Source organism: Perognathus longimembris, chromosome 8 (genome assembly GCF_023159225.1).
Source record: "Perognathus longimembris pacificus isolate PPM17 chromosome 8, ASM2315922v1, whole genome shotgun sequence".
In the NCBI taxonomy this organism is placed as follows: domain Eukaryota; kingdom Metazoa; phylum Chordata; class Mammalia; order Rodentia; family Heteromyidae; genus Perognathus; species Perognathus longimembris.
Window position 1 is genome coordinate 27357735 of NC_063168.1, and position 26776 is coordinate 27384510.

General features: G+C 49.0%; 1 protein-coding gene across 1 annotated transcript; it reads right to left on the reverse strand.

Annotated features, from left to right (window-relative positions):
* Positions 1-26776, reverse strand: Fbxo41 (F-box protein 41). Its single transcript, XM_048352743.1, has 13 exons — positions 26645-26776; positions 10245-11293; positions 7341-7566; positions 6761-6834; positions 6207-6565; positions 5343-5587; positions 5053-5168; positions 4782-4934; positions 4510-4605; positions 2640-2758; positions 1806-1964; positions 204-319; positions 1-63 (listed from the first exon to the last, which is right to left on the reverse strand). The coding sequence occupies exons 2-13, from the start codon at positions 11153-11155 to the stop codon at positions 1-3; spliced, it is 2637 nt and encodes an 878-aa protein (XP_048208700.1). The 5' UTR covers positions 11156-11293; positions 26645-26776.

A 26776-nucleotide genomic window follows, 5' to 3' on the forward strand; every position in this document is an offset into this window, starting at 1 on the left:
TTAGCAGCCACCTTCCACCTTGATGTGCAGGATCTTGGAGAAGCCAGGCCTCCGACGCAGAGCCTGTGGGCAGAGCCGTGGGTTAGTTGTCCCTCAGAGCCAGGCAGACAGGTGAACTCCACCTACCATACTCAGTCACTAGGCCACCAGCCCCCTAATGATGTTGTTTGGGGTCTTGGGTAGCCTCAGAGCCAACCTCTCACCTGGAGTTTTGTCACCATATCTTCAAATAGCTTCTGGGCCTCAGGGCTGCTGGGTTCCTTGAAGTAATCTGCAATCCCAATCTGGACCACAATGGACTTGAGGTTTCGACAAATGCCTGGCAAAAAATGGGCAAAGGAAGCCTGTGTTTGGCCTAGGTAGTGGTTGCCTCCTCTCTTTTCACTAGCTAATGAAGTCAGACCCCCTCCATCCTGAGAATATTCCAAGATTAGCCTCAAAATGTGAAGAGAGCAGACTCAGGATGGCTAGAAATAAAACTGGAGAGAAGAAAGTAGATAAGTGGGTGACAACTGCTCAATGGCTCTAGCAATTTCCCTGGTAGAAGGAACAGGTTTTTAGCATGTCCTGGCAGCTGGAAATGACTTAAGGAACAGCGTGGCTGAGGTAAGGCTGGAATATGAAAGCAGGACAGACAAGGAGCAAACGAAGTGAGAGCAGAGGGCTTAGGTTGGGGCCATGAAGTCCAAGAGAAGCAGAGCAAGGTCAGGAGCTGAGAGGGGCCGGGAGAGCATGGGTTTTGGAGGCTGAGCAGAAGGTTCTGGGGATATCATGCAGGGCATGGCCATGAAGCTAAAGAAGAGGGAAAAGGGCCTAAGTAATAGGGACACAAGGTCCTCCTAGGTGCCACATGGTCCCAGATGGTGGTCTTGTTTGGGCAGGAGCAGCCCAGACCAGGCACACCCTTATCTTTTTTTGCCAGTCCTTGGGCTTGAATTCAGGACCTGAGCTTTTTGCTCAAGGGTAGCATTCTGCCACTTGAGCCACTTCTGGCTTTTTCTGTTTATGTGGTATTGAGGAATTGAACCCAGGGCTTCATGCATACTAGGCAAGCACTCTACCACTAAGGCACATTTCCAGCTGGCACACCCATATCTTAATGAAGTTGGAGGAGTGACTGGGGTTGGCATGAGGAAGGTAGGAGCCAGAGGAACCATGATTTGGAGTCTAAGCATAGAAAACTCCCCACTCCAAGAGATATTTTGGCGGCTACACCATTATCTACATTATCTCCTTTAATATGTCTCCCATTCTAGAATGTCAGAAGGAGATGGTAATGCAGAACTCGGATGATTTGCCCAAAGTCACAACTAAAGGGCAAGAAAGATGGGTATTATGACTCCTGTAATCCTAGTTACTGAGGCTGATAGCCAAAGGATTGTAGTTCAAAGCTAGCCTGGGTGGAAAAAGCCATGAGATGCCTCCTAAACAACCCGTAAAACCCTAGCAGGCATAAGGTCCTGAGTTCAAACCCAGAAAAAAAAAATCACCCAACACATCCAAGAGTTGCACCCTAGGTCCAGCTCCAGAATCTGCCTGCCAGGTCTGCCTCTGCCCTGGCTGGAGGTTTCTAGCCTGTATAGCTCCTGGCTCAGCAGAGAAACAAATGTCTGTTGGAATGAGCTGTTAGGACCAGATGCTGGAGGATACTAACCTCAGAAGCATTGGTGGCACAGACCCTTGCTTGATCTACCCCCAGTACTGGTGCTTGCCAATTAGGACAGGAAGAAACTATTTTTCTTCCTGCTGATGGTATTCAGACAGTTACCAGCCATAACCCTGCTCTGCAGTACCCCACTGCTTACTGTTGAAATGCAGCAGTGCCTTGGGGGTGACAGGGGTGGCTGTGAGCACCAGCATCTCCAGTCCCTTCAGGCCTTCTCGGCAGACTTCAGCCGCCACCTCCTGGGTGATCTCTGACACATGGTCCAGCTCCAGAACTTGCAGCCGCATGCAATTTCTTGCTAGGAAGAGGAAGAAGAAAGGGCTGCTGACCAGCCTTGTTCAGCATCCTGGGCCCCTGTTGGGGATGGCTGTGCCTTTAAGAGGGGACAGCTGGCTTTAGCCCATCCTGCCTCTTTCGGGCTTCAACCAGAAAAGAAGCCAGGCCAGCTCCTGCCCCTCAGCGGCAAGCACGTGTGTCAGGAATGGCGCCGGAGACCCCAGAGACCCGGTCCTTGGGGGGCTGTGGTCTCCGCCCATAGAGGAAGTTCCGTGACATCACCGTGATGGACACGCTCGTAGCCTATTGTTGGCTCCTGGCCAGTCCCTCTCCTTCGCGCGTCTCTGCTGGTATGACTGTTAGCCCCTCCCTTATTAAACTCAGAACATCCCTTGAGAGTTTTCCGGAACCCCACGCGCCTGTGTCTTCCTTGGGGAAAATGGGGAAGGGGGCAGGGCATCCTGCGACCACATGCTAACCGAGGCTACACGTGGCCATCGCTCCTGCAGTCAATCCCTACTGGCCAGGGGATGCGTGAGAGCCATAGAGGACCACACACGGAAGAGGCAGAGAAGCCCAGGACCTCCTCGCGGATGGGAGGTAGAGCGAAGCCCGGCAGGCCCCCTGCCCCTGTGGAAATTGTCAGGGTAGCTTCATCCATGACTAGTTCCCACCTCAGCCCCAAGGCAACACTTACCAAGTGATGCTAAGCCCTGTACCCCACAGCCAGCACCCCCAACGCCCAGGGCCCGGAGGTGAGGCCAACATCGACCAATCATCTGTAGGCAGCGGTTACTGAAGCGAGTAGGCTGCTGGCTGGAAAATAAAAAAGGGAGGGCGGCTGTCAGAGAAACCTCTGCATGCCTGACACCCCAAACATGTTCCTCCTTGGGGATCCATCCCAATTCAGGCAAATGCCCTACCAGCCACCTAGATCAAAACTAGAATAATCTCTTGGCTCTTTCCTCCTCCCCTCATGCAGTTTCTGAATAACTAATGACTAGCAGGTCAGAGCACCACTGACCTTCTAAATTACTACCAATCCTTGCTGACTCCTGTTCCACACTGCTGACACCCATTCCTGCAGCCACTCACCGTGTCACTCATCTCCTACAGCTGAGGCAATTGTGCCAGGCCTTGAGGGTGCAGTGTAACAGCACAGACAAGGTCCTTTGCTCTCCTATTGCACAGAACATTAGCAGTCTGATTTTAGCTTTACCCCCGCTTTTTTGGTGCTGTTTCTGGGGCTAGAAATCTAGGCATGGGTGCTGTCTCTGAGCTTAATTTTGCTCAAGTCTAGTGCTCTACCTTTTGAACCACAGTGCTACTTCCAGCTTTTTCTGAGTAATTTATTGATGAGTCTCACAGACTTTCCTACCTAGGCTGGCTTTGAGCCACAATCCTCAAATCTCAGCCTCCTGAGTAGCTAGGATTATAGGCATGAGGCTGCCCAGTAGTTTCTAGATAATATGAAAAATCTAAGCCCCTTAGCGAGGCCCCCTCCTTTTAAAAATTAAAACAAACACTCATTTCCACTTCCTGAAATTCATTTCAATAAATACTATTTTTTATTATCAGAAGGACAAGGCATTGCGCCCTTGTGTTCCTCCCCCAAGAGTATCCTCCTGTGGTCTGCCTGTGTGGCCAGGCCCTTCTTGACCTAGCCACATTCACACCAAAACTGCTCTTTTCCAACACTTCTTCCCTCCACATTTACCCACACAACAGCCATCTCTTTGCCATCTGCTATGTCCTCGGTCCTAAGGATACAGAAATGGACATTCACTGACTTTGCTCTGAGAACTGAGAATCTAGTGAAGGAGACTGGGGTAGAAATGACTGCAGAATGGATGACTGCCAGGGTCAGGATGAGACACATGAACAGATCCCACCAGGGTGTTGGTGAAGGCAAACTGAATGGCCTGGGTGGAGCTGACACAGGGAGGGGCAGGGGGCTGAGAAGTAAGACATGGAGTGGAACAGTCGGGTAGTTTGAGGAATTCCAATTCGAATAAGGGGTGACACCACACCCTGTATTCTCCAATCAGCCTTATTATGTTAAGACAGGGTCTTGCTAAGTTGCCCACACTGGCTTTTGAATTTGCAATCCTGCTCTGACTCCATAGTGCTAGGATAGCAGGCATGCAGCACCACATCCCATTTCTTTTGGGATGTAGATATACTGAGCTCTCAGATCTGCCTGTCATATGCCGGTATCTGGTTATTTTATGTTAATGTTTACTGTAAGCTTACTGCAGGCCCTGCAAGCCCTGTGAATATGACCTCATTGGCACCAGCAGTAGCCCTAATAAGGCTGAGAGATTCCTAATATCACTTTCACTGTTAGGTAGAGAAACTAAGAAGGGAATGTTGTCCCAAATAGCACTGTCGGCAAGGAAGACAGGGCTCTGGGCCCCATTTTTAAAGCCCTGCTCCTCATGCCTCAATACATGAATTAATGTGTGAGTAATTTCCCCAGTGGCTATGGACTGTTCAGATTTGCTCAGTCCTTGGGCCCACACTAGGCCCAAACTGGCTCCTTCCCACCCATCCCTACCTAGACTCACCAGGGGTGAAGTGGTGCCACCTGGAGGGAGACAATCTCTCTGCAGCCTGCACCCAGAGCCCAAATGACCTCGTGTCCCACGGGGTCTGTGGCACTCCTGTTGAAAAGATAAAGCTGGAGTGGTCTGCCCTGGTAGCCTTGCTACCAGGGTTCCCTTCTTTGGAGCAACAGAGCTCTTGAGAGACATCTCTCTGAGAGCCTGGGGGAAGGGAGTGTCTAGGGATCCTTGTGGCCTAAGGCTGAGAGGGCCTTGCTTCTGGTGGGGAAACCCACCTGTAGGTGACAGCCTGCAGGGCACGGCAGTAGCAGCTGGCCAGCCAGAGTGAGCGGTCGGTGAGGATGTTGGGGCAGTGGGAAATGCGCAGGATCAGCAGGTTCCCCCCAGCCGCCTTCAGCAAGGACTCCAGCCCTGCTTCAAGGCAGCCCCTGGGGATGACCAAGAGGTCAGGGAGCTGCTTGTGGTCACCATCTCCCCTGGGAAGCATTCCCAGTTAATCCATGTCTAGAACCCAGGAGCAGCCCCTTCAACCCCCGCAGGCCTCACCGGGTGCTCCTGGCATATTCTTCCTTGCTCTCTTTCTTTCCCCGCTGTCGGGGCTTCAGGTTCTGCAGTGTCAGTGAGTGGGCCTGGGTGCACCACTGAGCCAGCATTGCCAGGAACTGTGGGGAAGGTAGGTGATTTGGAGAAGACCAAGACCAGAGCAAGAGGGCCCAGGAGAACACTTCAGGGAGCCAGACTAAAGCTAGGGTATGGTAAGAATTGCAAAGACCAGACAGGAGGGGCCAGATTCTGCCAGAGGGAAGGTGGGTTCCCAGCAGGGCACAAGTAGGCACCTTGGAACAGACCCGGGCATTCTCAAGGAGCACCCTTGTCCACACAGCAGGGTGGCGGGCCACGAAGCGCCAGTCCCGGCAGACCTCAGCAGCATGGAGCAGTGTGCGTGTGTCCAAGTAGGTAAAGATGCAGAACAGGGCAGCTCTCATCTTGAGGATCTCTGGGCTGATGACCTCGTTGGAGCGTGAGGGGCTACCCCTCTCAGCTCGCCGGCCTCGCCCACTGCCTCCTCCTTCAGAGCGGGCTGTAGAATAGCAGGCATCAAAGGAGACAGTGGAGGGTCAAAGGCCAGTGTAGGGATGTGGGTGAGGAGCTGGGGCTGGACAGGAGGAACGAGGGTAAGAGACACATGCTGGGGAACAGTGCCTTGGGAGGAAGGGCAGGGGGCCCCCAGCTTGTTTTACCCTCCTCTACAACTACCTCCATCCCTAATTCCACAAATTAGAAACCGCTTCCCTTCCTCACATAAACTTTCTTACGGGCCACTTCTGATCCTAACGCTCCTAAGCCTCCCACAGAAGTGCATGACCAGGATGCAGCTAGATGGAAGACACTCCTCCCTCTGTGCCAGGGCCTTCAGAGTCTGGACTCAGCATTCAGCTACTTTCCTATACCTGTGACTGAGCCCATCACCATCTGTGTGTGCATACTCGTGCATGTGCCCGTCCGTGTGCATGTGCATTCTTGTGTGATAGACAACCTGAATTCTCTTATTCCACTGCAGCCTTGCCCTGCCATACAAGTCCTACTCTGGGCTCTTCTGAAGGATGCTGTATAGAAGGGTGGGGAAGTCTGGGGCAAGATGAAGGGAGACAGAGGGACGCAGGGGAGTCCCCACCTCTGCCCACTCTCCCAGGACTTACCAGAGAGCCGGCAGCTGTTCAGTGGCCCAGCCATAGCTGGTCCAGAGCGGGGGGTGTCGGAGGGGCCTTCAGCCTCTGATTCAGTGGTTCGAGAGCCCACATCTGAGACGTCCCCCTCCTCCCCCTCGGTGCTGTGTCGGCGAGGTCTGCGCTGCCAGTTTTGGATAGCCTGGCGCCTCAGGCCTGAGCTGCGAGGGGGCTGGGACCGCTCAGAGCCACCATTGGCAGTTTGGGCCCGTGTGCCCAATCCCCCAGGGCCACTGTCCTCAGGGGCCCCCTCCTCTGGCCGGGGCAGCTCCAGGCTGTCACTGTCATAGCAGCCTGAGCTCTGGGATGCAGCTGGCACACGACTGGAGGCCCTGGGGCAGGGTGGATCAGATGGTGAGGGGCAAGAGACAGTAGATAACCCAAACTCCCCACCATGCCCCCACCATGGGCCAAGGGAAACCCATCACCCTACCTCCCAAAAGTGCCCTCTGAATATTATGACCCCAGGAGGCTGGGCACAGGAGGGGGCAGGCACCCAATGAGCCAGTGGATCGTCCGAGGCTTACCCTGTGCTGGGAGAGGAGCCATGCCGTGACACTGCATATGCGCTTGGCACAGCTGGGCCCGCATGGTGTTCTCGCTGTGGACCCCCAAAGCAGGAAGGGAAGGAAGGGTAGAAGAGAAAGGAAGAGGAGGAAAGAGGAGGGGATGGCAAAAGCAAGAGAGGGGGTGGGTACAAATGGAGACAAGAGAGGAAGGAGAAAAAAAGAGGGAAAAAAGTTGGGAAAGATGGACGAATGGACAGACAGACAGGCCAGACAGACAGGCCCACCAGTCCCCTACCCATCCCACCTCTTGCATCCCAGACCCAGTCTTATGGCTTCAAGGCTCTCTTTTGCAGAGGTGGGCAGAGATGGACCTGTGAACCTGGCACCACTGAAACACACACACTACATCCTTGGGGACTGTCACCCCTGCCCAGTCAGAGGGTCCCTATTTCTGTACCTCTCCTTCAGGTCTGGAGTTAGCTCATGGTCTAAAGAAAGGGGGAAGCCCGGAGCATTCTGAGGCTGTAAGGCCATGTGAGAGGGAAGGCTGCGGGGGCCACATGAGCAAGTGGAGTAAGTAGGGCAAGTGGGCACTCACCATTCTGCCTGGGCCCCGGGCCCCAGGCCCTGGGCCACTGCCCCCACCTCCACGCCCCAGACTGGCGCTTGGTGTGCTGCCACAGCTACTGCTGATGACCTGCAGCTGCCGCTCGGCACGGTCTGCCCGCTCCAGGAGCTCCTCAATGAACTGCTGCAGCCGCAGTTTGGCGCTGGCCTCCCGCGCTGCTGTCTCCTTCAAGAACTGGTCGATCTGCACCACCTCCCTGGGCCCAGAACAATCTCTTACCCAAGGGCCTCAGCCCGGCTGTCCCCACCCAATGGGGATGAACTTTCCAGGAGGGTGCATGAAGCACAGCTGATTGGCCATATGGATCCACGCAAAATAGCCCCAGTACACAGCCCTGCACAACAGGCACACACACACACACACACACACACACACACAGAAATACAGGCATCCACCTAAGTCTCACACACTCCATTAATCCAAGAATTACTCAAGAAACAAACCTGGTCCTCATACAACCACTTTGCAACCACAGACATCCATCCCTGTAACTGGACACAGCCTCACACAGAAACACAGACTCACCCAGTTACCTGTAGCCTTAATATACTACACCTCCCCACAAAGGAACACTCCTTTGTGGAAAACCCCACATGTAGCCTAATATACAGCCCCTTGTATTCATTTTCACATTCATTCTTATGCTTGTGGGTAGAGTCTGAAACTCAAAGAACTATGGAGGCACAGTCCCACCACCACATTGAAACATACATACACACTTAAAAAAAGTACACCGCAGCTGGGAACATGGCTTAGTGATAAGAGTGCTTGCCTAGCATGCATTTCATGCTAGGCCCTAGGTTCAATTCCTCAGTACCACATAAGCAGAAAAGGCTGGAAGTGGCACTGTGTCTCAAGTGGTAGAGTACTAGCCTTGAGCAAACGAAGCTCAGGGACAGTGCCCAGGCCCTGAATTCAAGCCCCAGGACTGGAAAAAAAAAAAAAAGTACATTGCTAGCTGGGTGCTGGAGGCTCACACCGGTAATCCTAGCTACTCAGGAGGCTGAGATGTGAGGATCATAGTTCAAACCCAGTCCAGGCAGGAAAGTCCATAAGACTATTATTTTTTTGCCAGTCCTGGCCTTGGACTCAGGGCCTGACTGAGCATTGTCCCTGGCTTCTTTTTGCTCAAGGCTAGTACTCTGCCACTTGAGCCACAGCGCCACTTCTGGCCGTTTTCTATATATGTGGTGCTGAGGAATTGAACCAGGCTTCATGTATACAAGGCAAGCACTTGCCACTAGGCCATATTCCCACTCCCTCCATGAGACTCTTATCTCCAATTACTCACCAAAAAGCCAGAAGTGGAGCTGTGTCTCAAGTGGTAGAGTGGTTAGCCTTGCTCAAAAAGCAAAAAGCTAAGGAATAATGCCAAGGTCCTGAATTAATGTCCCAATACCAGTTCTCTCTCTGTCTCTCTGTCTCTCTCTCTCTCTCTCACACATACAAATACATTAAGTCACATCAATGTATAGAGAAATATACTCAGATGCAGAAGTAAATTTATAGTTTGCAACAAACTCCGAAGATTGCATAAACATACACAAACACAGAGCACACCTACAGAGCTGACTGAGTATGTGCTCCAAACATACAGTGCTGTTCACTATCCACTTAACATTTACTGCGCACTTGCTAAATGCCAGATGCTTTCTAGGTATAAGGGAAACATAATGAAGAAAAACTCATGCCTTTGTGAAGCTTATATGGTAGTATGGACAGATCCATAACATCTATAGCTTCATAATCCTATACTTAGAGACCACAGGAATGAGAAGCCAGCAAAGACTGAGAAAGGACAGATGAAAAGATGGAGGGATACTGAGTGTGGTGATGCACAATTGTACTCCCAGCACTATCAGGAGACTGAGGCAAGAGGATCTAGAGTCTGAGGCCAGACTGAGCAACACAGTTAAAACCCTGTTTCAAAAAAAAAAACAGAAGAAATTCCGGATTACTGCAGCTAAGACTGCAGCCAAGTAGAGAAAGTATTCCAAGCATCAGCTGTGTCAGCTGCTCCTGGAAGGTTAAGACCACAAAGTGTTCTCTGTGGCAGGAAGACTCTAGTGTCATGGAAAACTGATCACAGTGGATTCAAGAAAATGTGGGCTGGGCACTCACTAGTGGCTCACACCTCTAATTCTGGCAGCTCAAGAGGCTGAGATCTGAGGATCCTAGTTCAAAATCAGTCCAGCCAGGGCAGTCCATGAGACTATTATCTCCAATTAACCATCAAAAAGCTCTAAGTGGAAATGTGGCCCCAGTGGTAGAGTGCCAGGCTTGAGTGAAAAAGCTAAAGGACAGTTCCAAAACAAGAAACACTGTTAGTTTTTCTGAACTAGAGGCCTCCAAGCCTAAATAAGGAAAGGGGGATTGTAATTACCTTTATTTGATTGGTGCATGCTGTATGTATGTGTTGAAATATCACATTATTAATGTATGGAATTGTTACAGTAGTCCCAAATAAAAGCAAATAATTTTTTCAAGTAATTAGTTCTTCTGTAAGAAGCAGAGAGGAAGGGGTAGGTAGTAGCAAGGGGGGAGGTGCAGTATGGCATACTAGAGAAACAGCATCATGTCTGCATGCTGTCAGGAATGACAGCATGAGAAAATCTGAGGTGGAAAAGGAAGAATTGAGCATGTCTATGAGTAGGCAAAAGGGAAGAGGATCTGCTGCCAAATGCGTGTGTTGGCCTGTATTCATGCTCTCAATCAAACACAAGCCATCATGACATTCTTCGACCCACATAAACCACTATTAATGTTCACCACCACAGATCTCATCACAAAATCACAACCACGTACACTCTGATGGCGCTGGCACACCAAGACACCCGTGGACACCCACCCTCCAGGCCCCGGGGGCCCACTCACTGCTGCTTGCGGCTCAGCTCCTGCTCCTTGTGCACCAGGTCCTGTTTGAGCGAAGCCAGCAGTTCCACGCTCACGTCCACCTGGCGCGAGAGCTCGGACGCGCGCTCCTCCAGCTCCTCCTTCTCGCGCCCCAGCCGCGCGCTCTCCTGGCGCGCCGTCTCCAGCTCGGCGGCTTTGCGCTCCAGCTCTGCCTGCAGCCGGCCCACTTGGCCGGCGATCTTCTGCTCCACCTCCTCGCTCAGCCGCTCCAGCCTCCGATCCACCTCCAGCTTCTCCAGCGCGCGGATCTTGAGGCGCGCCAGCCCCTCCTCGTAGGCCACATCGGCGGGGGAAGGGGAGGCGGGCGAGGCGGAGGCCGGCCCGGAGCAAGGGCCAGGGCCCGATCCCGGCGGTGGCGTGGAGCACGCCGAGGACGCCACCGACTTGCGGGCGAACAGTTCTCCCAGCGGGATCTCGATCTCGCGCAGCGCGTAACGCGCGGCGGCGGCGGCGGGCACGAGACCCGGCTCGCCCAGCTCCTCGCAGGGCAGGCTGGCTGGCACCAGGTCGCCGGGGAAGTGGGCAAGGGGCGCGTGGTGGTGGTGGTGGTGGTGCAGCAGGTGTGGCGTTGCCGGCGATGGTCCGGCCGCCTGCTCCTTGCCCTGGAAGGACGTGCTCTCAAAGACCTCGCGCCGGGCGCCGGGCACTGCCAACAGGGCGGCGGGCTCGGGCGCCAGCGGGAACCCGGAGGCGGCGGCCGCGGCGGCGGCGGCGGCAGCCGCGCCGTCGCAGATGCTGTTGGTCTTGGAGAGGATGTACAGCGTTTCGTAGGTGTGGCTGTACTCCAGGTGCGCGCGCAGCGACGACAGGCTCCGGAAACGCTTGTGCTCCCCGCAGCGCGGGCAACGATACGGCAGGTCCAGCGAGGCCATGGCCCCGCTGTCCCCGCAGCGCGCCGGCTCCACGGCGGCCACCTCGCCCGTCAGCCGGGCGCGCTCATGTGGGGCTGCGGGCGGCCCCTTCTGCGGGTTCAGGAAGGCTCTGAACGCCCGCAGCCAGGGCCCAGGAAGCTAGAAGAGAGAGGTTAAGTCTCAGGAGGACGGTATTCGTCGTCCCACCCTCCCCTCCCAAGCCCTGTGCCCCGACACCCCACGTTAAAAGAAGAAATCAGCTCCGCAGAATGGAGGAGCCAGGGGACCCCAATGGTACACGTCCCAGGCCCAAACAGGTGTGAGAGTGAGATCTTCTCCTGAGCAGGGCTGGAGGATGGAACCCAGGGCCCGAGGCAAAGGATCTACCACAGAGCTGTGTACACCCTGCACTTGGTTCTTTGAGACAGGACTTCCCTGTGTAGCTCAGGCTGGCTCCCAACTGGTGGAGAAACCCTTAGCTTGCGGAATGCTGGGGATTGGAGGTGTGCACCACTCCACTTTACTTGAGAATTCTCTATTTTAAAACTTTTGTTGTTGTTGTTGTTTTGCCAGTCCTGGGCCTTGGACTCATGGCCTGAGCACTGTCCCTGGCTTCTTTTTGCTCAGGGCTAGCACTCTGCCACTTGAGCCACAGCGCCGCTCCTGGCCGTTTTCTATATATGTGGTGCTGGGGAATCGAACCCAGGGCTTCATGTATAGGAGGCAAGCACTCTTGCCACTAGGCCGTATTCCCAGCCCTCTATTTTAAAACTTTTTAAAGGAATTCGTTTTATTCATAATACTTGCAAACCGGAAACAACCTAAGTGTTCAACAGTAGAAGGGAAATTCTATTTTATTTATAATGGAATACCAGTGAGAAGAAAAGGATGAACAACACAGATGAAGCCATTTCATTCTGAAAGATTTTACAGAGCTGGAGTTCAAGACCAGATGAAACTGATGACTGAAGTCAAAATGGTGGTTATCCATGAGTGCTCTGTGGATGGGAAGGAGCTGTATGTAATGTTGCAAATGTTATATGCCTTGATCTGAGTGGTGCTTATACAGGTATACAACTAAGTAAACAACCATCAATACACACTGAAGATCAGAGTTTTGTATGTACCTTTGTGTTTTCATTGCATCTAAAGAGTCTTCAAAAAGAAGCAGACAGGAGATGTGTCAGCCTTAAGTGAAAAAGCTAAGCAAGAACACAAGACCCTGAGTTCAAGCCCCAGACCAGATATAGAAAAGTAACGTTTCATCTCATGCAAACCACAGCTAAAACAAAGGCTGGTTGCAATGACCACAATGATACCAATGTGTATCACTGTTTGTTCCCTCAATAAGTGTCCCTGAACTACCCTTTCCTCCAAGGATCCTCTATGTGTCTGCTCCATCTAATTTGTGGAACATGCTCCACATATTTTGGCATCCTAGTTCCTTACCTTCAACTCCTGCTGCCCATCTCCTCATCTGTCACTCATGTACTGCCTTGTGGGTCCTCCATCCCTTCTCTGCCGTCTTTTTCCTAGCTGCCTGTATTCAGCCCTCAGCCATCCTCTGCTCCTCAGGGTCACAAACCACCCACTAATCCAGCTGTCATGAAAGGTCTTCACTCAACTGGTCTCCTGACCTGTCTATCTTCATAGGCTGCCATGATACTGCTACTGGTTGGATTTTCCTCTAGGTTCTGTGGTTTCTTGCATTTGCTGCCTCCCTAAGCTTGGGTATCCATAACCCAAGCAATGTGACTCACTCTCACCTTGCAGCTGTGACTCTCAGCTCTGCCTCTCCTTCCTAATCCACTCCTGAGCTCCATTTGCCATTTCTGTATAACAAACATACTCCTTTTACAACCCAGTTCTTCTGGTGTCAACATCGCGCTTTGACCTGGAGGAGCCAGGCTTTCTCTACCACTTTCTCAGTCCATGCATAACACCTAGGTGATGTGACATAGGTCTGGCCAATCTGAGTCCTAAGGTGGGCAAAGAGAATCAAAGGTGAGTCAAAAATCCCCAAGACTGTTATGAAACTACTACGAGTGGGGAAGAAATTCCTGCTTTATGGGATCAGGATTCTAGCCAGAGCTGCTAGGGCCACCTTTATCTCCTTTTGGGAAAAACCAGCGGAGAATGAAGCCAACTCAGAAAATGGAACTGAGATGGAGATTCCTCACAGAAGCTGTGAGGTCCCGCCTGCTCAATTACATGAACAAACAATTGCTTCTTTTTACTTCGTCTAGTTGAGTCCGTGTTCTTTGCCCTGGGAAAAAAGTTCTAACCAAGAAAATAGAATCAGAGGTAGACTTTTTTCCCCCAAGAAATAGACCCTAAGAAGGAATTATGTGGGCTGGGAATATAGCCTAGTGGCAAGAGTGCTTGACTCGTATACATGAAGCTCTGGGTTCGATTCCCCAGCACCACATATATAGAAAATGGCCAGAAGTGGCGCTGTGGCTCAAGTGGCAGAGTGCTAGCCTTGAGCAAAGAGAAGCCAGGGACAGTGCTCAGGCCCTGAGTCCAAGGCCCAGGACTGGCAAAAAATAAAATAAAAAGGAATTATGTGAAGTAGGGGGCAGGACATAAGAGAGTAAGTATCATTGCCCACTTGGCAATTGGTGGACCTATCACATAGCAGCAAATATCTGTGCCCAAAGGGCTAAGTCCATGTGCCTACCAAGACTAGAACTTAAGGGAATTAGTAGAAGAACATCAGGATGTTAATGATAAGGTCTTTCCTGTGGTCTTAGTCAGATCTAACAAGAGATACTTTTTGGCTAAAAGGGACCCATCTGCCAGCAAAGGAAGGAAATGGCTTGCCTGGAGAGGCCCTTTCTGCCTGGGGTGGGTAATCCAATATGGCTGAGAGTCATATAATTAAGAGCCATTTCTCTGCTTCAAGCTAAAGTCAGTTCAAGCAGAGAAGAGGCTGGAAACTCCAAGGGAGACCAGCCTGAGGCCTCACAGGCCTCTTGACTCATCAGGCCCTGCTGTGTCCTCCCAGCTTTAAGGAGGCTTCCATTATAAGCAGCCTTTTGTTAAAATGCAGCTTGAGCAGGAAGGGGCAAAGGAGCTCTGCCTCCCACCCCAGGCTAGGGGGCTACATTGCCCTGTGGCAGGGGCCCAGCTAGAAGCCTCAGAAGCTTAGGTTCCCCAGATGTGCGAAGGACTGGGCCCTGTTGCTAAGAAACAACTCCTTTCTCTCCCCCACCCCCCAACTAGAGACTATATTCAAGAATTATAACTTTCAGGCTGTAATTCCTGTTCATAGGAGGGTGAGACAAAAGATCACAAGCTCCAAGCCAGGCTGGGTTACACAGAGAGGTCCTGTCTCAAAAAACAAAAACCAGGCTGGGCACTGATGGCTCACACTTATAACCCTAGCTGCTCAGGAGGCTGACAGCAGAGGATTAGGACTCAAAACCAGCCTGACAGAAAAGTCCTTGAGATACCATCTCCAATTAACCAGCAAAATTTCAGACTGGAGATGTAGCAAGTGGTAGAGCACCAGCTGTGACCATGAAAGCCAAATGAGAACAAAGCCCTGAGTTCAAATCCAAGTATAGATCCACAAAAATGAAGACAATATAAAACCAAAACAATTTATAACTTTGGATGAGGTCTCTAGCTTTGGCTACCATCTCTGGGGGATGAACAAATGCAAACTGACTTAAAGGCCTCCTATCAGTTAAGGGAATTGTATTGCTAAAAAGCTGTAGAAAACTGGGAAAAGGTAGGCTAGGACTATTCAGCTCCGGGAGCTGTCACCCCTTCCTTTCCCCCAGTGCTCCTGTCACATGTGACCTAACAGCACTAAGGACAACAGACTGAAAAGTCTCAGCAGCTGGCTGGAGCCAGGGAATCTTCCTTGTGTGCCACTCAATCAAGGGTGTGGCCTACAGAGGTCCTCCTCCCCTCCCCTCAACAACGTGGCAGGCGGGAGAGGAGGGGTTGTTCACTCAGCGATTCAAATTTCCCTCCATCTTTGTAGTCTTGCTGTAAATTGAAAGACCCTGAGGGCTAGCATCAGACAGACCTAACCAGACAGGCCCCTGCCAAGATCTTGAACGGGGTGAGAGTGTGCAAAGGCTCCTTATGAAGGTGGAACAACCACATTTTAGGATTTGTGAGGAATCAGCAAATATAATGAATGAGAAATGTTTTTAAAAATTAGGAAAGGGGGGGGGTGGGAGTCCATAGCTCCTGAACAGCCAAGTGGTAGAATATAGTGCTCATTAACAAATGTGTATTGCTTCTCAGCTCTACTCCCCCCCCATCCCCCCGTGCACGCTGACCCCCAGTTCTCCCCGCTTTGAATGGGCTGAGTTGACCTAGGGAAGCACGAGTGACCTTAGTCTGGTCTGCATGAGCCCCAGTGATGCACACATTCCTCCATCCCAGCCAATCTGTGCTCAGCACAGACATAAACTCACATAGGCCTGTGCTATTTCTGACCTCTCTGTTGGACACATGAAATAAAAGCCTCCTGATACCCTTGAACAGCTACCTCCACATGTGCCTGAAGCCTTTCACCCAGGACTTGTTCTTTATGAGAGATGGTAAATATTTTTGCAGATTAAATCATTCCAGTGAATTGGTAGCCATTCTCTAGTAATGATTCCAGATGAACATAATAACCCACAGTACCCAAAACCAATTCTGGACTTTCCTTCACCCATTTCCCGACATCCAAATTCCCTTCAATACATCCTTGCCAGGTCACTGACCACCTGGATTGTTCTCTCCGCTAACTATCCAGCCCTTTGCAATGGGCTTATTACCACAACTGCTCTTCTTTCAGCTCAAGCTTCATGTTCTTCTGTGTCCAGGCCTCCTCAACCTGGCTTCCTGACCAGCCTCAGTCTCCCAGCTCTCTCCAATTCTGGACAAGGCACCAGATCTTCTTTCTGCCCATGACTTTTGTGCCAACACCTTCCATGGCTCCCCTGACATGTACAGCCTCACTGTAATCTTGGTCATTTGAAAGTGAAGCTGGCCTGGCTGTTTCTGTCCCTTGATTAACATGGTGAGACCTGTTTCATGGTCTTCTCTTTTTGTGGACTTGCCTATGCTCAACTTTGCTCATTTTTATACAGTTATATTTATTGATTCACAAAGGCTTTTTGTAATATTGATCTTTCATCATTCATAACTGCAAATAGTTTTCTCAAGTATACTGATTGGCTTTTACTTGTGTTTATGATTTTTATTGATATACTGAAAGTTTTAAAGTATACTTCAGTAAAATCTTTACAATTCCTGTTTTTGTTGTCATGCTTAGGAAGTCTGTTCTCACCCACACATTATAAAATGTTACATACATGGTCTTAGAACCTGTGACTTCATTTTGTTAAATCCCAGAATATTTTTTAAATTAGGACTTTAAATAACTACCCATGATAACCACAATCTAACAATGACTTATAAAAGTATGAAAACACTTCAGCTGTATGAGTTCCTTTTTTACATTAGGGTTTTCAGTACCTAGAAATGTGTGTGTGTGTGTGTGTGTGTGTGTGTGTGTGTGTGTGTGTGTGTGTTAGTGTGTTAGTTAGTAGAAGGACTTAAACTCAAGAGACTCCCACTCTTAATCCATTTTTTTTGTTGTTCCTGGCTGGTGCTCTACCACTTTGAATCATACCTCCATTATCTAGAAAATTTTGGTTTACATTTTGAGATACATTAAAAAAACAACTTTTTAGTATGGACATTTTTCGGGTTTTTTTGGTCAGTTGTGAAGCTTGAACTCTGGGCCGGGGCACTGTCCCTAAGCTAGCACTCTACCACTTTGAGCCACAGTGCCACTTCCAGTTTTCTGGTGGTTAATTGGAGATAAGAGTCTCATGGACTTTCCTGCATGGGTTGGCTTTGAACCATGATCCTCAGATCTCAGCCTCCTGAGTAGCTAGGATTACAAGTGTGAGCCACCAGCACCTGGCTCAGTATGAACATTTTTATTCATGCTCTAAAAATAGAATGTTATGGTGAACTCCTATTCATTCAGTATCCATATTAAAAATTGTCAACAAGTGGTCAAACTTTCATCTTAACATTGCTACCTGCTTCACACTTTCCCCACTCTTGACACTGGATAAATTTTTAGCAAATCCTGTATTACTTTAGTATCTGAGAGATGAGTGTGTGTGTGAGAGAGAGAGAGAGACAGAGAGAGAGAGAGAGAGAGAAAGGGCTATGCCTTAGCTTTTCTACTCAAGGATGGCACTCTACCACTTGAGCCACAGCTTCACTTCTGGCTTCTCGGTAGTTAACTAGAGATGAGTTGCACAGACTTTTCTGCTCAGTCTAGCTTTGAACCTCAATCTTCAGATCTCAGCTTTCTTAATAGCTAAGATTACAGGTGTGAGCCAATGGCTTGTCTTCATGTCTCAACTTTCTTTAAATATATGCTATTTGGGAAGGGCTGGCAGCACATGCCTATAATCCCAGCACTCAGAAGTAAAGGCAGGGGCTGGGAATGTGGCTTAGTGGTAGAGTGCTTGCCTAGCATGCATGAAGCCCTGGGTTCAATTCCTCAGTACCACATAAACAGAAAAAGCCGGAAATGGTGCTGTGGCTCAAGTGCTAGAGCACTAGCCTTTAGCAAAAGAAGCCCAGGGACAGTGCCCAGGTCCTGAGTTCAGGCCCCAGGGCAGGGGAGGGGGAGTTGGGGAGTTAGGGAGGCAGGGGAGGCAAGGGAGGCAGGGGAGGCAGGGGAGGAGGGAATGGGCCAGGCCAAGCCACATGAGCTACCTTATTTGAAAAGAATCTTCTCTACATATGAGCAATATTTGGCTGATTTTGGCTTATCTTACTTTTTTTAGTCTCTATTTTCTTGTAAGTGACACAATTTCATTATTCTTTATGGCTGAATATTTTATTCTATTTTTTTCAAGATCTTGCAACACTATAATTAATTTAAAAATGAAAAATGGAAAAAATACAAGCAAGGGCTGCGGATGAAGCTCAGTGGTGGAGCATTGCCTAGCATAAGCAATGCCTCCGGTTCAACAAACAGCATCAGAAGGGGGAAAAAAACAACAACTGTTAACTGTTCCTTCAATGTTACCTTCTTTTTGGTAAATTAAAATCCCAAAAGTAATTTGGGGAAGTAAATCCAAAAGATGGTGCTCTGGAAAAAAAAAAGAAAAGAAGCAAATGTAACAGCCCTCTAGAAAACTAAGAGAAGGAGTGAGCGAGTGAGAGAGAGAGGAAGACAGAGAGAGGGACGGAGGGGAGGAGGGAGGATGGTATACATAACATTATGAATGAATAAAGGAATACAGCCACTGGCATAGAGAAGATTTTTTAAATTACTAAAGTGCTACCAGGTACAACTCTTAGCCCACATTCTTGAAAACCTAGATGGACTAAATGCTTTTCTTGGAAAATATAAATTATCAAACTGACCCAACAGAAACCTAAACAGAAGTTGGGAATGTGACCACAGACATTAGAGTTGTTATACATTCACACTCAGCTGTTCAAGAACAAGGTTATTCTGTAATGTATGGTAAGCTTGGTGTCAGGGCATCTATGTGTGCATGTCCATCCCAACTAAGTGCTGGTTCTTCTTGTTTTGATAGTATTGGGATTTGAACTCAGGACCTCCTGCTTGTTAGGCAGTTGTCTATCACTTTAGCCCCAATCTCAGCCCTTTAATTTTTTTTTTTTTTGCCAGTCCTGGGCCTTGGACTCAGGGCCTGAGCACTGTCCCTGGCTTCTTCTTGCTCAAGGCTAGCACTCTGCCACTTGAGTCACAGCGCCACTTCTGGCCATTTTCTGTATATGTGGTGCTGGGGAATCGAACCCAGGGCTTCAAGTATACGAGGCAAGCGCTCTTGCCACTAGGCCACATCCCCAGCCCCAGCCCTTTAATTTTTATTTTTATATTTTTGTGCCAGTCTTGATGCTTGAATTCAGGGAATTCAGGGCCTGGGCACACTTTCCTTGATCTTTTTTTTTTTTTTTCCTCAAGGCTAGCACTCTGCCACTTGGACAATGCCACTTCTGGTTTTAAGATTACAGGTGTGAGATACCAATGCCCAGCTCACCAAGAACTTTTGAAGTACTCTTTTTGCCCACATAGGAACCTGTTGGCCAGGCTCCAAAACAACGAGGTGGGCGCGTTTGGAGAGATGTACAAGTTTAAGGACGAGAGGCTTCTGGGGTTCTCGTGGCTCTTCTTCATATAAGTCCATCCACCATTTCCCTCCATCTGCTGGAGCTGAGGAATGAATATGAACCATTTTACAAATTTTGTGTGTGTATGCCAGTCCTAGAACTTGAACTCAGGGCCTAGGCACTGTCCCTGAGCTTTGCTCACAGCTGGCACTCTACTAATTGAGCCACAGTGCCACTTCTGGCTTTTTTGTAGTTAATCTGAGCTAAGTCTCTCACAGACTTTCCTGCCTGGGCTGCCTTCAAGCTGTGATTCTCAGATCTCAACCTTCTGAGTAACTAGGATTACATGCATGAGTCGCTGGCATCCAGCTCATTTTCTATTCATTTTTGTCCTGACTTACACATCTCTTAGACATAAACATAAGCATGAAGCTTTGCCTGGCTGTAAGCAAGAAGGTAATGGGGATAGAGGGTGGGGATGGCACAGAGAGGAGGGAAAAGGAAAAACAGAAGTGTTGTCTACTCAAATTCTATCATGGTTCTCTATTTTGAGCACAGGATGGCAGACCAGTCAGTCCTTTGCATTCTACTTTCCCCAGTCATCAACCTCTGGAGCCCTAAGACTTGTGACCTTTCATAGCCTGGCTCTGCCTCCTTGTGATCCCCAGATGTTTAATGTTCCTTCTTATATCTGGAATGACTATCTCGAGTCTTTGTGCTTTATTTCAAGTCCAGCTCAAGGTTTTCTTTGGATAGGATTCAGCAAGTTGAACTAACAGAGGCCTGCCCTTCATCCATCTTTTTTCCTTCTCTCTCTCTCTTTTTTCGCGCGCGCGTGTGTGTGTGTGTGACTACTTGAGTTTGAACTCAGGGTCTGGGCACTACTCCTTGGTTTTTTACTCAAGATTGGTGTTCTACCACTTGAGCCACAGCTCCACTTCTGGGTTTTCAGTGGTTAATTGAAGATATAAGTCTCTCAGTTTGTCTGCTGTACTGATATCAAATCATGGTCCGTACATCTCAGCCTCATGAATAGCTAGGATTGCAGGCATGAGCCACCAACGTCCAACTCTTCCTTTCTTTCAGAAATGTCTTTCCCACCTTCCTCTCCCCTTTTCTCTTTCTTCCTTCTTCCTTCTGTTCTTCCCTCCCTCCCTCTGCTTTCACATGCATGTTCTCACTTCTTCAAACAATTCCATCCTCACAAGATGTGTGTCAGATCTACTGTCACCTCACGTTTGTTTTGTTGTGTTTTTTTTTGCCAGTCCTGGGCCTTGGACTCAGAGCCTGAGCACTGTCCCTGGCTTCTTTTTGCTCAAGGCTAGCACTCTGCCACTTGAGCCACAGAGCCACTTCTGGCCATTTTCTACATATGTGGTGCTGGGGAATCGAACCCAGGGCTTCATGTATACGAGGCAAGCACTCTTGCCACTAGGCCATATTCACAGCCCCTCACCGCTCATGTTGATGCTGCCAGAAACAGATAACCTTGCCTATCTGTGACTTTCACTACAAGCATGGACACTGATAATTCCTAGAGTGGACATTAGTATTTTCATAGTGTCTTCATTTCATTCGGGTAATAGCAACACCTCATCCTTTCTTTGGTGAGTCACCCACCTAGTCCATGTGGCTTTGGTGGGGCTCCAAGTCCTACATAGACAAATAACCCATGCCTGCCCAATCAACATACTCCATCTTCTTTGCCAGGGATTGACCCAAGGATGGGCACTTTCCTCAAACAAAGTCATCAGAGTCCTTTACTGAGAGTTCACATGAAAGATCCAGGGGGGGTTCTTTTCCTTCTGGAATCACATGCTGGGATGATGAAGCTGTTGCTGGTCTTGAGCACCTTGTATCCACCCTAGGGAGAAAGTCCATGTAGGGTGGAGGAAAATACACAAACACTCACAAAATGAAGCTGAGCCTAGAGTTGGAGACAGTGCTGAGTGCTCTGTTAAGAACCTGGGTTCAGATATATCCAAGATATACTCACTCCCTTTTTTGCAGCTACATGAATTGGGAAAGATGATTTTTGTTTAAATGGTTTGGGTTGGATTTCTGTCACAATCAGGAGTCCTAACTAAGACTCTTCTATATCTGTATTTCTAGTGTAGACTTCTCATCTAAGCTCTATTCAAACACAAATTCATTCTATGTACACTTACTGACTACCTGCTCTGAGTCATATACAGTGCTACAATGTCCAGTCTTTGCCTTCAAGCATCTTGTGCTATTCCGAGGGAGACTGAGGCATCAGATGATGTGGTCAGGAGACAAATAGTACATGTGAGGCTTGTATAGGATTCTACACTGGACCTAACTTGAGGAATTGGGGGACTGGGAAGACCCTAGAGGTGTTAACATCTAAGCTCTTTATTTATCTATGTATGTATTTACTTATTTACATGTATATGTGTGTGTGTGTGTGTGTCTGTCTGTCTGTCTCTGTCTGTCTGCAGGTAGGTAAGTAGGTAGGTAAATAGTACTCAGATTGAACCTAGGACCTTGCACTTGCCAGGTAAGCAGTTTACTACTTGAGCTACAACTCAGTCAGTTTAGAACTGACTTTTTTTTTGTCAGTCATGGAGCTTGAGCCTCAGTGCCTAGGCACCGTCCTGAGCTCTTTCACTCAATGCTTCAGCTCTACCACTTTGAGCCATAGTGCCACTTGTGGTTTTCTAGTGGTTAATTGGTGATAAGAGTCTCAAGGACTTGCCTGCTTGGACTGGCTTCTGGCTCTAACTGTAGACCTCAGCCTCCTTAATAGTTAGGATTGCAGGCATGGACCACCGTCACTTGATAATTTTTAAATTGTTTTGAAATAATTCAGTAGAAAAGGAGGGATAAGAAGACTTTCAGTTCTGTACTGGTTGCATAAGACACAACATAGCTAATTCTGAAGTTGCAATACCACAGCACATACTATCAAACTGGCTTCTTTCTCATTTCCAATCCTCATCTCAGCACCCTGGATAGCAATCCTCCTAAATCATCTCTGAATTCTCAAAAGTCCTTTTCATATCTCCCTGGTTGTTGTCTACACATCTAAAGATTTGATTTATTTTTGTTTTATTTGTTTTGTTCTGTTGCCAGTCCTGGGGCATGGACTCAGGGCCTGAGCACTGTCCCTGGCTTCTTTTTGCTCAAGGCTAGCACTCTACCTCTTGAGCCACAGATCCACTTCCGGCTTTTTTCTATATATGTGGTGCTGAGGAATCAAACCCAGACTTCATGTATACAAGGCGAGCACTTTACCACTAGGCCATATTCCCAGGCCCTAAATATTTGATTCTTTTCTTCTTTTATTTCTAGTTAAAAAAATTATTGGGCCTGGGAACGTGGCTTAGCAATAGAGTGCTTGCCCAGCATGCATGAAGCCCTGCATTCAATTCCTCAGCACCACATAAATAGAAAAAGCCAGAAGTGGCACTGTGGCTCAAGTGGTAGAGTCCTAGCCTTGGGCAAAAGGAAGCCACGGTACAGTGTTCAGGCCTTGAGTTCAAGCCCCAGGACTTGCAAAAAATAATATTTACCTTATTGTTATTATGAAGGTGGATTACAATTACATGAATCAGGCTATGAGTACATTTCCTTTTATACAGTGGCTTCCCTTCCCATACTCTTCTTATTCTCTCTCTCTCTGTCTGTGTGTGTGTGTGTGTGTGTGTGTGTGTGTGTGTGTGTGTTTAATTCTTTTTTCAGGAAAGGTCATGTGTTTTTGCTTGGATAGGCCTCAGACCACAATCTTACATAGCTATAGCCTCCTGACCTTTCTCATAGCTGGGATGACAGGCTATACACCACAACACCCCTCTGAATATTTGATTCTATGTCTTTCTTTTCCTATAGCCACTGTCCAACTGAGATGTACAGTCTCATCTAACTGGGCCATTGGTACTTTCTTAAACTGGAGACTGTAATTCACATGGCTTCTGAAGCTTTGAAGACTGGTTATCTCCTGAGAGGTAAAGTATACCTGCCATGCCTGCCTTCAAGGCTGGATCTAATCTATCATCCAGCTTTTCCAGCTCGAACCTTTGTCTCTTCTTTTCTCTCATGCACTGTCTCAGTAAGGTCTGTGGGATTTCGATCCACTGGGAAGTACTGGATGCTGTCATATCCTCAAGTCTAGGGTTATGCTGGTCCCTCTTCCCTTTTACCAGTTGGTAAATTCTTCAGGCCCAGCTCAAAGGCCTCCTTTTCCATGAAGCATTCCCTGATCCCCTCTTCCAGCACAAATCACAATGAAGTATGACTCACTCTTTGTGTGTGTGTGTGCTGATCCTGGGGCTTGAGCTCAGGGCCTGGACACCCTCCCTGAGCTTCTTTTACTCAAGGCTAGCACTCTACCACTTGAGCCATTGCACCACTTTCTGCTTTTTCTGAGTAGTTTGTTGGAGATGAGAGGCTCATGGACCTTCCTGCCCTGGCTGGCTTTGCATCAGGATCCTGAGATCTCAGCCTCCTGACTAGCTAGGATTACAGATGTGAGCCACCAGCGCCCAGCTCCATGAGTGACTCTACCATAGCTCTTCAAGGGTAATGGGTACACTAGACTGGTGATCATGGACCTGCACATACACCAGAGATAGATACAGTACAATTGACTCATCCATACACCTTCCTCACACAAAGTAGGCATCCACATGTTAAGAATCATTCTGAATAATGGATGAATTGATAGATTCCATGTAGTCAAAGCAATTTTTGCCACACATTATTATGAAACTTAATAAACTGTTTTCAATTCAATTAATGCAAGAATCAAACTCTTCTAGTAATTTATTGAGAGCTCAAAACTTAGTGTAATGCCTTAATATTGTTGCAGGCTTTAGCTAAGCTTCAAGGTTTGGAGCTTGTCTGCTTTCATTCTATCTTATCCACTCAGTGAAAGATGTCAAACACAATATACCAGACACTGGGTATACTAAATGGAATGACAGTTGTAACCTTAGGGTTCTTAAAGTAGTCCAGTAATCAAAACAACAAGCCTACCATTTATTAATTATTCTGGAAAGACCCATGCTTCTCATTTGGTCCTAACAAAAATTCTGCCAAGTAGAGAGATTGTCACAATGCTAGGGTAAGGAAACTGAGGCCCTAAGCAGCCAAAACACTTGCCAAGGCCAGCAAGAACTGTAACAGATCATTGCCTGGTGACCCCCAATGCACAACGCCTCTCAGTACTCTGGCTCTGTGTGGTTTCCCTCCCACCCCCATGTTGACTCAGAACCTTGCCATGTTTTTCCTTGGCCAGGAAGGCATTAGCAAGGCCAGTGAAGGCAGTTGTCCTTCTGAAACAGTACCTCTTGGAATCTAGCTGTCAAGAACAATTGGGCTAGACTACTGATCCGAGACTATGCAGAGAGACATTTTAGAATGTAAGGGGCTATCTTGTGGCTCTGTGAGAGATTCCAAGTAAGACCAGCAGGGCCCATAGACCTAGTCATGGCTGACAAACAGATCCATAGGAAACAATAAATCACTATTAACCAGGAGTAGTGGTATATGCCTGTAATTCCAGCAATCAGGAGACTGGCACAGGAATAATACAAGTTTGAAGTCAGCCTGGGCAACTTAGTGAGAACCTGAATCATAATAAAATAACAAAATAAGAACTAGGAATGTTAGTGCTTGCCTGGCATGCATGAGACTCTAGGTTAAATCTCTAATACCATAAATAAGTAAATAAATGTTATTCAAAGTCTCCAAATCCTGGGGTGGTTTGTGACACAACAGTGAAGAACTAAAACTTTGATAAACTAGATACTTAACTCCAAATCCCATCCCTTATGTGGGATTAAAATCAGTATTATGCTCCTTTTGCTTGGGAATTGAGAGCTATAACAACTCTGAAATGTTCATAGGAAGACTCAAATGGCACCTAATAAATAGTTGTTGAATGAACCAATGAATCCATCTATCAAAGTGGTAGGAAGGTCTAGGGAATTCAAAGGTAGGAGAACAATTACCTTTCAACAACCATCACCACCTCTCCAGAAATATTCCCAAATAAAAACAAGCTAGGCATTCCACAATCTAGAAACAATAGTGTGGACATCAACACTCTCCTTCACCCATTTAATTCAGATCAAGCAAAGTAGAGAAGTTAGCAGAATCTTCTTGTTTTATGTTCTCTCCCCCGCCCCCAATTAGGCTCCTAACTCCCTGCCATGCACATGACATCTTCTCTCCCACCCACTTGGCTTTGCGAGCTCACCAGCTCTCTTTCCATATAAAGCCCACATGCAGGAAAGGAACAGAGGATGAGAAAATTATAGAAATGAGAGAGAAGGTTTAGATGTTATTAGACGCATTTAGAGGCTAAAGAAATGAAGCTGTAAACTAGATGCTTGCAGGAGGCATCTGCCAGCAGGTGGAGGTATGTCTTCTAAGTATGGGAAGGCAGTTGGGGGTGCTGACATTAAACCCTTGGTGATAGAAAATAAAGGAATACCCCCTGCCCAATTCCTTCTGAATCTCCTGGAGGGCTGGGCCCTGGCCCTGCAGCTGTAGCCTCAACATGTGTACCTGCAGCACAGCCACTCCAGACTGATAAAACCCCACAGGAGTCATGTGCCCGGTTCTCTGCTTCGTGGCACTGCCTTTCTGTTCTAAGCATCCCCTTCCCTGCAAACATGCATCTACCTCCCAAGGTCACGCACACAATCTCCAGCACCTGGATCCCACACCCATCTGCGCCCCTCCACGCAGGCCCAACCTAATGCAGAGAGCAGGCCCCACTCAGTTCTCAAAGGCAGATTGTGGGGCAGTGCACACAGACATCCTGTCACTGTCACACACACACACACACACACACGCAAAGCAATGCAGTGGGCCCACACATTTAGAGACACTGTGGACACAGTCACCGGCGCAAGCACTGGGATGTGAGGGGACAGAAACATGTGTGCACACACATGCACACCTCCAGACTACCACACGTGCACACCAGCACGAAGGGACACCCGCACAGGTGTCCAGCCAGGCCCTGGCACCAAGCCCCTCCCCCACGTCCTCAGGAGCAGGTGGGGAGGGCTGGGGTAGGATAGCACTCCCCTTCCTCTTCCCTCTGGCCTCAGTTCTCCAAGGTCCTGAGTCTCAGTAGGGTTTGGGAGACCGCCCCTCGCCCCCGACCAGTCTAGGGCACAGACAGGCAGGTGGGGGAGGGGAAGCCCAGTCTCAGCCCGTTCTGATTTAATTCCTTGGATTAACCCCTTCCCCGACCTCAGTTTGGCCGGTTCAGGGTCCCTCCCGGGAGGGCGGCCTCGCAGGCCTCCCGGGGCGGTGGGGGAGATGGAAGGGGAGGAGGCTGCGGCTGGGGTTCTCCCAGCCCGGCCTCTCTAGGAGCAGTCCCGCAGCGCGCCCGAGACTCGCCCTTACCTCCTCCACCCCACGGCGAGGCCAGGCACCGGGGCCCTGGGCTGGGGGTGCGGAGGCAGCCCCCCGCGCGCTGAGTCCAGACGCTGGGCCGCCGAGGGGCCTCGGATCCCGATCCCCGGCAGCCTCGGTGGC